This window comes from Adiantum capillus-veneris, chromosome 28 (genome assembly GCF_014529385.1).
Source record: "Adiantum capillus-veneris isolate H3 chromosome 28, ASM1452938v2, whole genome shotgun sequence".
Taxonomy (NCBI): Eukaryota; Viridiplantae; Streptophyta; class Polypodiopsida; order Polypodiales; family Pteridaceae; genus Adiantum; species Adiantum capillus-veneris.
In genome coordinates, this window is record NC_140958.1 from 121,961,698 (window position 1) to 121,973,916 (window position 12,219).

General features: G+C 43.1%; 2 protein-coding genes and 1 pseudogene across 2 annotated transcripts; 1 reads left to right on the forward strand and 2 right to left on the reverse strand.

The window, feature by feature from the left end:
- The first annotated feature begins 4,253 nt into the window (after window positions 1-4,253).
- On the forward strand, window positions 4,254-4,946 carry LOC147421206 (uncharacterized; annotated as a pseudogene).
- Window positions 4,947-5,758: 812 nt separating this feature from the next.
- Window positions 5,759-8,568, reverse strand: LOC147421207 (uncharacterized). Its single transcript, XM_086505084.1, has one exon. The coding sequence runs from the start codon at window positions 8,252-8,254 to the stop codon at window positions 5,759-5,761; it is 2,496 nt and encodes an 831-aa protein (XP_086361210.1). The 5' UTR covers window positions 8,255-8,568.
- A 915-nt stretch (window positions 8,569-9,483) lies between these two features.
- Window positions 9,484-11,228, reverse strand: LOC147421208 (uncharacterized). Its single transcript, XM_086505020.1, has one exon. It carries the CDS (start codon window positions 10,666-10,668, stop codon window positions 9,700-9,702), a length of 969 nt encoding a protein of 322 aa, XP_086361146.1. The 5' UTR covers window positions 10,669-11,228; the 3' UTR covers window positions 9,484-9,699.
- Between the last annotated feature and the right edge of the window lie 991 nt (window positions 11,229-12,219).

The window sequence follows — 12,219 nt, forward strand, 5'->3', positions numbered from 1 at the left end:
TCTACTACTGGCACCTTGTATTGTTAGAGTCTGATTGGCATAATCATGAATAGCCTGTGCTGTTTGCAACCATGGCTGCCCCAGTAGCATCCTATATGCACCTTTCATATCTAGTACTAGGAAGCTGGTCTTGAACTTTTGTTTGCCCACCCTTATCTGCATACTCTCTATCATCCCAATTGCCTGCACAACTCGATGGTCTGCCATTCAAACTTAAAAAGGTGCTGGTTTCAGGTTTGTGATACCCATTCTTTGCTGAAGGTGTGCCCTCAGGATATTTATTCATGCTCCTCCATCCAGTATGACACCAGATAGTGGCTCCCATTGTTTCCTAACCTTGTAGTCTACCTGGATCACCGGCACTTCATCATCTCTGACAACAACCAAGTCAACTGCTTTGGCTTTCGCTTCAACCTTCCTTCACTGTCTGATGAATTTCGCTGCTTCAGGTAAAGTTTTTCTAATGTCACCTAGTTCAACTGTGAGTTTCTGAATTCTGTCACAAATCTTGACATGAATTTCTTCTCTCTCTCTTGATCAAAGTTATTATCAGAACTTGCAGAATCGGGGCTATCTGCACAGTGTCATTCCTCTGTTCTGGTACCTACGGTGCCTCTTTTAGTGTTTCCTGTTGCAATTGTATCTGATTTAACATTTGCTAGTTCTTCTACCAGTCCCTGAACTGCAGCCAATATGGTCTCAGGAATTCTAGACCCTGACTGATGTTGTTGTGCGTTCTCAGAAGACTCGGCTAGTATCTTCTGAATGACCAGGGCATCAAAGCTTTATGGCTGCTCTGGTAGCTTCTTTGGCTAAATCTTCTGTGATCTTAGCCGCCAGTTCTCTCTGCTCCTGCCATTCTCATCAACTACCTTCTCTTTACCCTTTTCCCTCCACACCTCTCTCTGCTGAGCCCATTTTCTACTTTCAGGACTGACTGGTTTTGCCGGCTCATCTTGAATTTCCTCAAATGACCACCCCTTTGCTACGTGTAACTGCTCATATAGGAACTGGCTCTGGGGCCTTCGCCTCAATAGCCGCAGTAGTAGGCGTTTATGGACACCGAGCCGCAAAATGCCCATACTTGCCACAAGTATAACAGTTTAGGCTTCGGTTCTGGAGATTACCACGACCCTTGCCCTGGCCAGTACCTCCCTAATACCTGTCGTGCCCAATACCATTACCACTGGTACTTGATTTCTCCTCTTGGCGTACACTGGTTGTCTCCACTCTGGCTGGTTCAGCATTGGTAAATGCCACTATAGACAAATCTTTTCCCTTCTTGAAGTGATGAATGCGAATGCCTCAATTGTTCCATAAATGACCAAATGCTTTGCAATAGGTACACTATGGACATTCATTGGAAACATGATTTTTAGATTTACACTTTGAACACCAGGCTTCCATTCTTCCAACTGGTTGTCTGGTCTGGCTGATTTCAACAATCTGCGGGGACATCTCATTAATCTTTCTGGACCAAGACCCTTTCTTGGCCTTGCCTTTGCCCTTTTCATCTGAGCTTCTTTCAGAGCTACTGGAGGTCTTACTGGAATCAGAATTCTCAATAGAAGAATTGCTACTACTGGACCTCCTCTTCTTGTGAGTCCTCTCCTTCTTTGCCTGTTGTTCAAGCTTTAGGGCTCGCTGCACCAAATCATTGAATTTCTTTGTTGGTGCGGGCACCTCATGTTCCCTAAGCTTTTTACTGTGGAACCCATTTAAAAACCATGCTCACAACCTCTTTTCTTATGGTGGCTCCTGCAGCTACCTTGTTAACTCCTTGATTTTCTCAACATAACTTTTGACTGATAATTTCCCTTGCTTTATCTTATCCAGTTTGCAGAGTATGTCCTCATCACCTCTGTTGACTGAATATTCCAGTCTGAAAGCCTTGAGCAATTTGTTGTATGATCTGAGTTGGCAAGTTGGGCAATGGTAGTACTTCAGTGTCTGAGGAAAGTATTCCCCCCAGTCATCTTCATCAATATTCTTCAACTCAGCATACTGTTCAAAAGCTTGGATATGAACATCTGGATCATCTTTCTTCCCACCTTTGAACAATGGGAAATAAATTTTCAATGAAGAGGTATAATCATGCCCGTCAGCGTCATCTCTGCTTCTTCTGACCTTAGGAGCCTGCTGACTCCATCTTGACGACTTCTTGTAATGGTCTGTATTAGCATCCCAATCAATTTCTTCGTCAGTCTCAGTTTCTGTCTCCTCTCTGGTTTTTCTATTGGAACTGTGTCGACTACCCTTGCTGCTTTGGTCCCAACATCCCTATGTGTGGTCCGAGAACTCCTGGACTTGCGTTCTTCCCGCTCAGCCCTTCTCCTTCTGGACTGATTGGAGTGTGAGAGCCCTTGGCCTCATCAGCATGACCGTGCTCCTCCTGAGCCTTAGTCTCAATCGTCGGGTCCTTCTTGGGATCAGAGTCTCTTTCTGATTCCTCAGGAACAGGGTCAATGCGATGTGACGGTTTACGACCACAACTGGTTTTGGGTGCCATCACTACAACGAAAAATTCTAACTGGGAGATAAGAGTTTTCTGGTCAATGAGCAAACAGCTCTAACCACCGTGATCACCAAAATGGAATTGGAGCTGATCTCTTCAAATAGTTGATTCCAGTATTAGAATTTAAAGCTACTGGTAAGTCGCCAGTTCAGTTAGTGAAACTGGAATAGAGAACGGAGACTGGACTGAAATAGTTATCTGAACTGAAATAGTATATTGAAATGAGAGACATACTGGACAATTGGAAAAGTGTTTGCAGTTTCAGATTCATAGTTCAGGGACAACAGTACAAGGTGTAACGAATTGAAGCTCAAATGATTACAGTAGTAATGATTCCAAGGTGAAGTTAAAGACAAAGAGATTGTAGCTCGGAAATACTTGAAGCTAAAGCCAAAAGATAAGTGCTAAGCCAAGATAACTAAGAAGCAATAGGCCCGATTACAATGTAATGGGTCCTATTTATAGCCTTCCAAAAGTTATTGTAGTAACTATCGTGGTAATTACTGATGTGTGACTGATCCACTGTTCGGCTTTCCAGGAGACAGTTCCCGCCTGTTGAGACTATCTTCGCCTTCTACAACCCAATTGGCCCTTCCAATCTAGAATGGATTAGTTCTCATAAATGTGCTTGGAATCATCCTATGGTGAAATATTTTCATCCCCTTTATGGCTTGGCAACTACACAATATGAACTTGATGAGAAAAGTAGTAGAATTTCTCCTATGCTTTGTGGAAACCTTCAGTCGGCCACCTTTGAAGAACTATTCACCAAATAAAACATCATTGATTTTTGAAGTAACAGGTTCATCAAAACAAAAAATAGTATACATTAAAGTAAAAGTGCTTGTTTGGGTGTATTCCTATGAAGGCATATGCACATCAAATTACACACAGTCTTCCTCTTAAGTGTGATGAATTGCATACAGGACACAAAAGATGGGGGAAGGTGTGTGTGTGTGTGTGTGTGTGTGTGTGTGTGTGTGTGTGTGTGAGAGAGAGAGAGAGAGAGAGAGAGAGAGAGAGAGAGAGAGATAGAGTTGAAGCTACACAAAGAGTGCAACGCAAGTTACCTCATTCGAGATATGCTATCAAATCGTGCACTAAGTAAGCAATATCATATTTTCTCTTCAAAATTGAGAATGGAGTGAATGAATGCATTGGAATTTTGTCTATTATTGTGGGAATGGCACGTTCCCTTATGTTATGATCATTTGGGGAGGATGGTGCAGACTCCCTCACACGAGGAAACTCACATGTTTTTAATTTTTTTCTTGAAACACAAAAATGGGACTACACGACAATAGCAATATCTCTAAACAACTTTTGCAACACTAACCTGGACTAGTTTTAAATGTTTGCATCACATTATATCAAAATGAACATGGATGCTCGCCTTTGAAAGGCAATAACCACATTGTCACGTGAATGACAAGCGAATTTGTCATTGAGTCCACTCTTTGAAAGCAACTCAATACAATTAACAGTTCTATTCTATGTTACAATCAATAGTTTACAGTTTGTTCACTTCTATACTTCTACACCCACTAGGGTAAAGGGGCCAACTTAGGGCCACCTAAGGGGAAAGGTTGGTTTAGGGGTCAAATTTGGGTGTTTTTGGGTGTTTAAGGCATTGGTCAGGATCCCTACATCTCACTGTACACTAGTAAAGAAGGTGAATGTGTTGCAGTGATGGGAGGGGGGCTATTTGGGAAAAACAAAGATTCCTTTGTATAAAAAAATGGGCATGAAAAATAGGACTTTGGATCCCCTTCCACTTGTCCACCCTCTTTTCAATATAGGTGTGGTAGGTAAGCAATTGCAGGGGACTTACTACTCAAGCACCTCTTAGGCGTGTTATTAGAGCCGCACTTGAGCTGACACACGTCCGAGTCTTATCTAGCTTGTAAGCTCTGATGACCTTATTAAACTTCATGCTGAGCTAACCCATCCACCGTGCATAGTGTACGCCTCCACTGGTGCATCCCACGAGGCCAAGGCTTGCCCCTGTGAGGTTGTTTTTCCGCGAAATCAGTGAAGAGCAAGCTAGGGGTAGGGGGCTAGGGGCAGACCTGTGTACAGGGGGAAGTGTGAAGAAGAAGGGAAAACACCCCATCTAGGCATTCGCTGTCTACTTCAACTTCGTCGACTCTCATGTTTATAGCTGCGGGAGGCAATCAGGTACAGCCCTTGTTCCTCACACACTAGGCTCAGTAGCCAATTCTTCTAATTCTCATTTTTTTGCATATAGACCTTCACATCATGAGCTTCTGCTCAGGAAGCACCACATACCAAGTCTGTTTTCATGCACAACAAGCACCAACGAAATTCTTCCCAGCGACTCACTGCCTCAACTGCAGGTGTATTCCACTAGGCCAATGCATGCCCTTGCTTCTAGCTACGCTCTGCAATGCTGAAAGATGCCCCAGCTTGAAAGATTCAGGTAAGGCGATATGCTCTACCTGTGACTCCTCAAGGAAAATCTGGTCTTTATATCTTTACAGCTTGGTTGTGTGCATTCATCAATACTCTTTCAATTGTTTGTGCTTGTTCGTATTACGACACAAGGACAGAGCTGCCATGGAGGTGACAGAGATGCCATCGTAACTCACTTCATACCTCTATCTCTGGAGAGCTAAACTGTGAGTGCATGGAGGGCAGTACATGCATGAAGTAATGTGATGTAAATTATTTCATCAGTAGGCATTGCTTGCAAATTCCTTCAGGGGACTGATACGGATACTGATACTCACTTATTTAGCAGCAATGGGCAACAGCTAGCAGATGACGAAGCAGCAATGGGCAACGTTAGTAGATGATGAAGCAACATATGGGGCATGCAGATCCCTACTCGCAAGAAGACAACCCAGATTCACCAACCAACAACACGACAATGAGACCTTCAAGAACAAAGTATACAAGTGAGTTTTATACTCACTCAGCAATGTATGGTTCAAGAGCAACATTTTTATATGGGTGAGGCTTCGTATTCACTCAACAATGTATGGTTTGTTTCTTTTTTGTATGTTCCAGAATGTGCATTACAACGAAGCTAAACCAAGGCAATGAAACTTTGCATATATATTCCGTCAAGATGAATACATGACTCATAGGTCGACAAAAGTATGGAGACCAATATGGTATAGTCCAAGAGATGAAATTACAAAACTCATAACAGTAGTTACAGTGTTAAACTGGTATAAAAGAACTAAGTGCAACATGATTGTAGACTTTGTTGTTGATGCATCAAAAAGCAGTCGATGGTTGACTAGGTCGTGCTCGCATTTTGTCCAATCTTTGCCTTTGAGCCAATGCATGATATGGATTAGGGACATGCAATGGCCTTATGTAAATGTCATGTGTAGGTCCACCTTCCCATAGAATTGAACGTAATCTCTGTTCAAAAGATTGTTGTTGTGCCTCCCAGACTTTGCGTGATTGCCTTGCTTGTTGTGCTTCAATCCTTCTTTGTTTTGCTGAATCTTTTTCTGCTATAGTTTGCGCTTTTTTCATCTCTTTCTCCAAGCGCTTTGTCTCCTTTGTCTTTGTTATCTCTTCCTTCTTTGCGGTTTTAGCTTTCATACTTTCCATGTACTGAGTAGAAGTAAGTATCAGGCTCTTCGTGTAGTCAACAAAGGCTTCGCGATGCACTTGCCTTATGCATACCTCCGTGGTTGGTATTCTCAAAAGATCAATGAAACGTTGACTATTATCTGCTTGCCTTGGTGGAGAGGGGTGATTGGGATTTTGATTTTCATCTTCAAGACCTTGCATTCTTGATTGAGTTGCAGGTGTAGAATTTGCATCATTGCTACCAAAAGAATAGTCTGAATCCAATAGACGTACATTACCTGCATTCTCATCATTGGCTGTATACAATCTTTCTTGTGAATGCCCTTGAAAGATGGACATGTCTTCTTCTTGTAATAGCTGTGTGAAGGTCATTGGTGTGGCTATCTCTCCAGGTTCTCTCAATATGTATTCGTCAAGTTGTGCTACCATGTTGTTCAAAGCAATTATTGCTTCGTCTTCTATGTTTGGTTGCATTGGTGTGTTGGGTACTTGAGATAGATTTTCGATGTTATCCTCCTCTCTGAATATTTCCGTAGTTGAATCTTCAACTATGTTGATGTGCTTGCTTGGCATGACCTCAAAGTGCACTGCAGATAAATTTAAAGGCCATATACCTGTTGAGCGAAAGCCAGCAGTGATGTTGGATTTTGTGAAAGAAGATTCTATAGCCCTAGCAACAATAGTTGCAAGTTCTGCTTTTGTTGCTTGCCTAGATGAAGTTTTCTGCTGCCAAATGTCTCTTTCCTTTCTAAATTGCACCTTCAATGACTTGAAAACACTCACATCTAGAGGTTGTAGCTTATGTGAGGTATGAGCTGGCAAGGTGATGATGTCGATTCCTGCAGCATCAGATTTTTCTACTACATCTAGGGATACATGACTGCCATGCCCATCTAAGATTAGAATATGTCTACTAGACTTATTGATGGTTTGAGTTATGGCATTGTCGAAGTGCTCCAACCATGCTTGGAAAAGTTCTCCCGTCATCCAAGCCTTTTTTTGCATGGCCATTGCTGCCCCTGGCTCACAATGCCGAATGTAATTACTTGTGATGCGGCTTCCTTTAAAAATGTAGTAGGAGGGAATGGCTTGACCTGTTGCATTAACGCAGCATAGTACAGTCATCCTCTCGCGAGAATCACATGTGACTCCATACACTACTTTTGCTCCTTTTCTCGCAAGAACTTTCATGCCCTTGTCCCTAGAGCCTTGGAAACCTGTCTCATCCGCATTCCATATGTTGGTGGGTGGGTAGTTGTGTTCCGTGTATAGCTTTAGAAGGTTTTCATGAAGTGACTTAACAATTTCTAGCCTAAACCTGCTAGCTCTTGATTGGTCTAGCCCTTCGGAAACTCTGAAGACTAGGTTAGGATGTCTTCTGCGAAATCCCTCCCACCAGCTCTTGCCTGGAATTCCATTTGAGAACATTGTATGCCTCGTTTGACATATTTTTGCAACTTTGAGTTTGACATCCAAGATAGAAACTCCATGTCCTAATTCACATTTAAAAAAAATCCACTGTAGCAAAGCATCTTCTTCCTCATTACTCAGCTGAGTTGGCGGACCTTTTTTCTTTTTCTGAGTTCTGCCTTCCTCCCAATTTGTTATAGCAGATCTACTAATTCCAAATTGCAAGGAGCATTTTCTTAATGAAAGGCCGTCTTCATGCGCTTGCAATGCCTTGGCCATATCCAGCTTTGTCCATCTCAAAACAGTGCGTTTCTTGACTTTATGAGGAGTCTTTGGCAGTTCTGCTTCACCTTCAGTTGGCAAGTGGCATGCACTATCTTGAACAGCTTTTGTGAGGTTAGTCAATGAAGTCCTTGTGTTTGGTGCTGTCCTTTTTGAAAAGTTGGGCTTTGCTTGTTTAAGAAGAGGTTTGTTTTTACTTGCGGATGATGTTGGCTTGTTGGTGGTTTTAGGTGATGTGGAGAGAGGTTTATGGTACTGCCGGTGTTGCTGTCTTGCTGATGGTTGGACGATGAAGTTTTGATGTTGGTCTCTGATTGGTGGAGAGACATTGTCTCTACTCTCATCCATGAATTGCACTTTCTTCTTGCACTTGCTTTGTGGGGATGTGATGTGGGAATGTTGTTGAAGATCGGATGCATGTAGTCGGCTGCCTTTAGACCTTACTGGTGTATGGTTTGCTTGCTTTCTTTTTGGCATTTTCGGCTTTGCTGCATGTCAAGAAAAGATGTTAGGGCTGATTGATTACACACATTAAAATTGATAAGGTGGCTCATAAACTCATGAAGTGAAGAAGGTAGAAGAATGTTCTTACTCTTGAGTAAAGCACGAAGATTTAATCCAAAGCTGGTTCCAAGAGCTTGGAGTATTCCTTCATTGAAAACTTTCTTTTGGGAGCAGGTTTAGGAGAGGGTAAATGGAGATTTTCGGCTGTCTTCTTTTGTGTAGTTGAAGATGAAGGGAGTTTTGGTGAAATGAATGGTGCTTGGTTGCGAGGTAACCTACACATAAAAATGGGCAGGACATGTACCTTCCCGCAGCAACAAACTCTTCCACCGTTCTTGTGCACCAGCTGTGAAGTACAAAGAAGACCCTTGAGCCCTGGATGCCTCTCTATCAAGCAGGCTTTGCATTCACATGGGGCTCTTGAAGTCATCATGCGAGTGCTTGCATTGCTTGATTGTTGTTTGCGATTGAATATGTAGCAGCCTAAGGTGAATAGTTTAGCATGTAGATGAGAGGGGTTGGTGTGCTTGTGTTTTGCAAGCTTATAAAGGTGTCTCTTCTGATATGGCACAACTTCATCTATGAGCTGGTTGTTGGCGCTTGTTTTTTGTAGTGAATACTCTGTACAGTTTCTACTCTATGAAGGTGGTGTGGGTGGGTTGGCTTGTGCTAAATTGAGACAGTGGTGTGGGTGGCTTGGCTGGTGCTTACCTATTGAACCTTTTCTGGTTTTGATTATATAGTACGGGCAACAAGAGTGCAGCTCTTAACGATTGTGAAAATAGTTCCTCTGTGTGGAATTGTATGATGTATCTGTGTATTGTGAAGCATCATTGCTGAGAATGGTCATTTATGTGTAGGCAGTGGATCATCAAGCGACAGATTTTGGCGCGAAGGAGTCGGAGAGCTTACTATGGTTGATCATTTAACAAAGGTGTGCAGAGGTGGTCGTGGTCGTGGTCGTGGTCCAGCTGTAATCCTTGATGTACGTGGACAAATGCACAGATGGACCCTTTGTAAGCCAGAACTGGCCTTGTAACTTTTTTTGGGCCACGTTAAAAAATGGCTACAGAAATGAAAATTTTTTGGACTAATATTGGGTTATTTCTGTCCGTGACTTGTGTCTCATTATTGGGCCCCGGTTTTTTATATAATGAGCCCCGGTTTTTTATCGGCCCTTTTACCCTATACATCAATGATGATATTCCTCTGCCAAGCAGCTACTAAGAAAGCACTCTAGTAATTGGGAAGGCACTGCCAACAAATGGTGGCTTTCAATAAGCGACTCGAGGGATAGGAGACGAGACGCAGGCGCCAAGCAGGGAGTGTGGCGGTAGGGCATGATTGTTCGTCTTCCCAGCTCCTGGGCGCGGCTCCTCTGCTGTTGGTAGTGCTGCGCGTGGGGCGACATGGGCCTCCTAATTTGCACACCTCCCGTACTTGGTGAAGGTCCTGATTTTGCAGGTGAGATGGACAACCGCCGCAGGGCTGATGGGAGCACTGCTCTTTCGCCGGTCCTGGTCTTTCTCTCTCTTCTTCATTGTGCTGCTGCTGCTGGACATGGAGGATCGCCTAGGTGACTCTACATTTTCATCATTAAAAAGCCTAATCTCTCTGTGGCTCCGCTCATCAAGCATATTCGCCACAGCATGATTAAAGGCACAGTCATGCTCATCAAGATCTACATCTTTTGAGGGACTAATTGCTCCTTTCTTGAAAAAAACTCGCTTGAAAGACCATCTCCTGCTCTCCGTTTTATGATGCGGGGGCGATGAAGAGGCTGATGCAGATGACGCGGATGCAGGGGAAACGGGGGAGGAAGCTTCAGAGGATGAGCTATGTGCCCAGACTCTCAAATTCACATTTTTAATCCGATGTTGCCTCGAATATGGACGCCAACAAGGGGTGGCAACACCTGTTACCGACCTCAGGTTACTTCTCTTAGGGCTCTGATCAGGACGAGTGCTCATCAAACCAGTGCAAAGTACGTCCTCTTCTAAAGCCCCAATCCAACAACCACGATTGTTATGTTTATAAGGACTGTTATCAGAGTCTGCTATGGCGCCATCTTGCGACACCATATTATCCATGACTGCATGCAAATGATGATTATTGGGGCTACCTGTGTAAATATGGTGTTCTGCACAAGATATAGTGGGCATGATCATGCTAATGGGTGATGCACTTTCCCAATGAGGAGAGAGAGGCAGAAGCTTGGGAGAAGCAGGAGGCTGATCATGATTAGAAACCTGTGAGAGGTCAAACTCAAAATCCGAGTCGTGATCAGAGGGAGCACTTACAGCCAACGCATGCGGTTCAAGGTGCATACCTGCTGATGTATTCATGGTAACTAGCACAGTGGCACTAGATTGAGAGCTTGAACACATATTTTGAATGCTCAACCGTAATCAAGTAGCATAGAGCCCAGGTAAAGAAGAAGGAAAGCAGACCAGTGAAAGCTTGAAGAGAGGAGGTATGTTGCAGAGTGAGAGGAGAGAGTGGAGCTGAACGCCCCTCTAAGAAATGAAATGGTGAAGGACCAAAACTGTGTTTAAAGCGAGTGAAGACATGGAAGCATGAAATTAGCTTGTGATGCAAGATTTGAAGGAGGGGGCCATATTCCCCTTCACGCTTTACGTTTTGGTCTGTGTGGACGTTTCTCAAGCAATCTTTGCCTTGCCAAATAGCCATCTCCATTTGTGACCTTGCACAGGACCTCTTGCTCAAGGGATCAAAGGTACGCTGTGCAATAAAAATTGGGCTGTAGTGTACTTTTAACCTTTTGAGCTTGCCTTGAAGAAATTCTAGTATTTTGCAAGTTTTTCTGTCAATTCAGATTTAATTGTGCCCCTTTTTTTATTGTTAGAAAAAATGCTTTTGGCCCGTGATGACTCCAAGAGCTCAGTCAAAATGGTTGAAATGTAACATTATAAGTGCTAACCTCACAAATTTGTTGTCATTGTACCTTGCACTCGCAATGATTACATCACATGCATGAATCACATTGCAACATCGTGTTTCATCTCTGAACATGTTGTACACTACAGTTACCTCTTGAGAGACTCATGGATTTCTAGTATGATTGTATAAATGGGTGTAGGTAGGTACCATAATGTCCAAATAGGGGGTGATACATGATGGTGACAGTTTACTCTTACATCTTGAGGGAAATAACTTCTGCACAATAGTATTTAGTATACCAACACATGCATGACAAGCATAAGAAATGTAAAAGAATTTATGATAGCCTGCCAAAAGAATAAAATAGTTGTTACTGTATACATGTGGTAGTGACGTGTGTGAACACACTAAGGGCCGTTGGCACATTTTTTCCCTCGCTAGGAGGTCCCCCTCGTTGCATTGTACATACATCCATCACTCCAAGGCTATCTTATCTTTCCAATGTGCGCACTAAGTAATACTCTCTCTGTTGTGTGCCTTGAGCTTCCTTTGTCTTCTCCAAGGAGTGTGCATTTCTCTACAACTCTATTTGCAACAATGAGAGTAGGTTGCGTCCTCCCCGGCTTAGTCGTCAACGTTGCTAGCACACGCATGCTCACTTTCTCAGATTTTTGTGAGTTTTGGTGAGCGCCAGCAGGTCAATAAATACTTTAGGAATGCTTGCAAAGATTGGTCTACTCAGATTTTTGATTCGGGCTCATTTCGGCCTCCGTTTCTACTACAAGCAGTGTGGCGCACGTAATTTCGTCACTTTGTGTAAAAATTTTATCAGTGTCATTTTCTGCATAACAAGTCCCTTACAATTTTCTACGGGTTGTGCTATATAGCATGTATTGGCCTCACTTCATTTCTCCTCTTTTCGAGCAATTTTCACATTAGGTGCAAGCATTCGCCATGGTTGACAACAACACCACATTTGTGTTCAAGATGTTTACTATCTACTGAGGACAGATTGGGGGGATAGAGAGAATTACCCT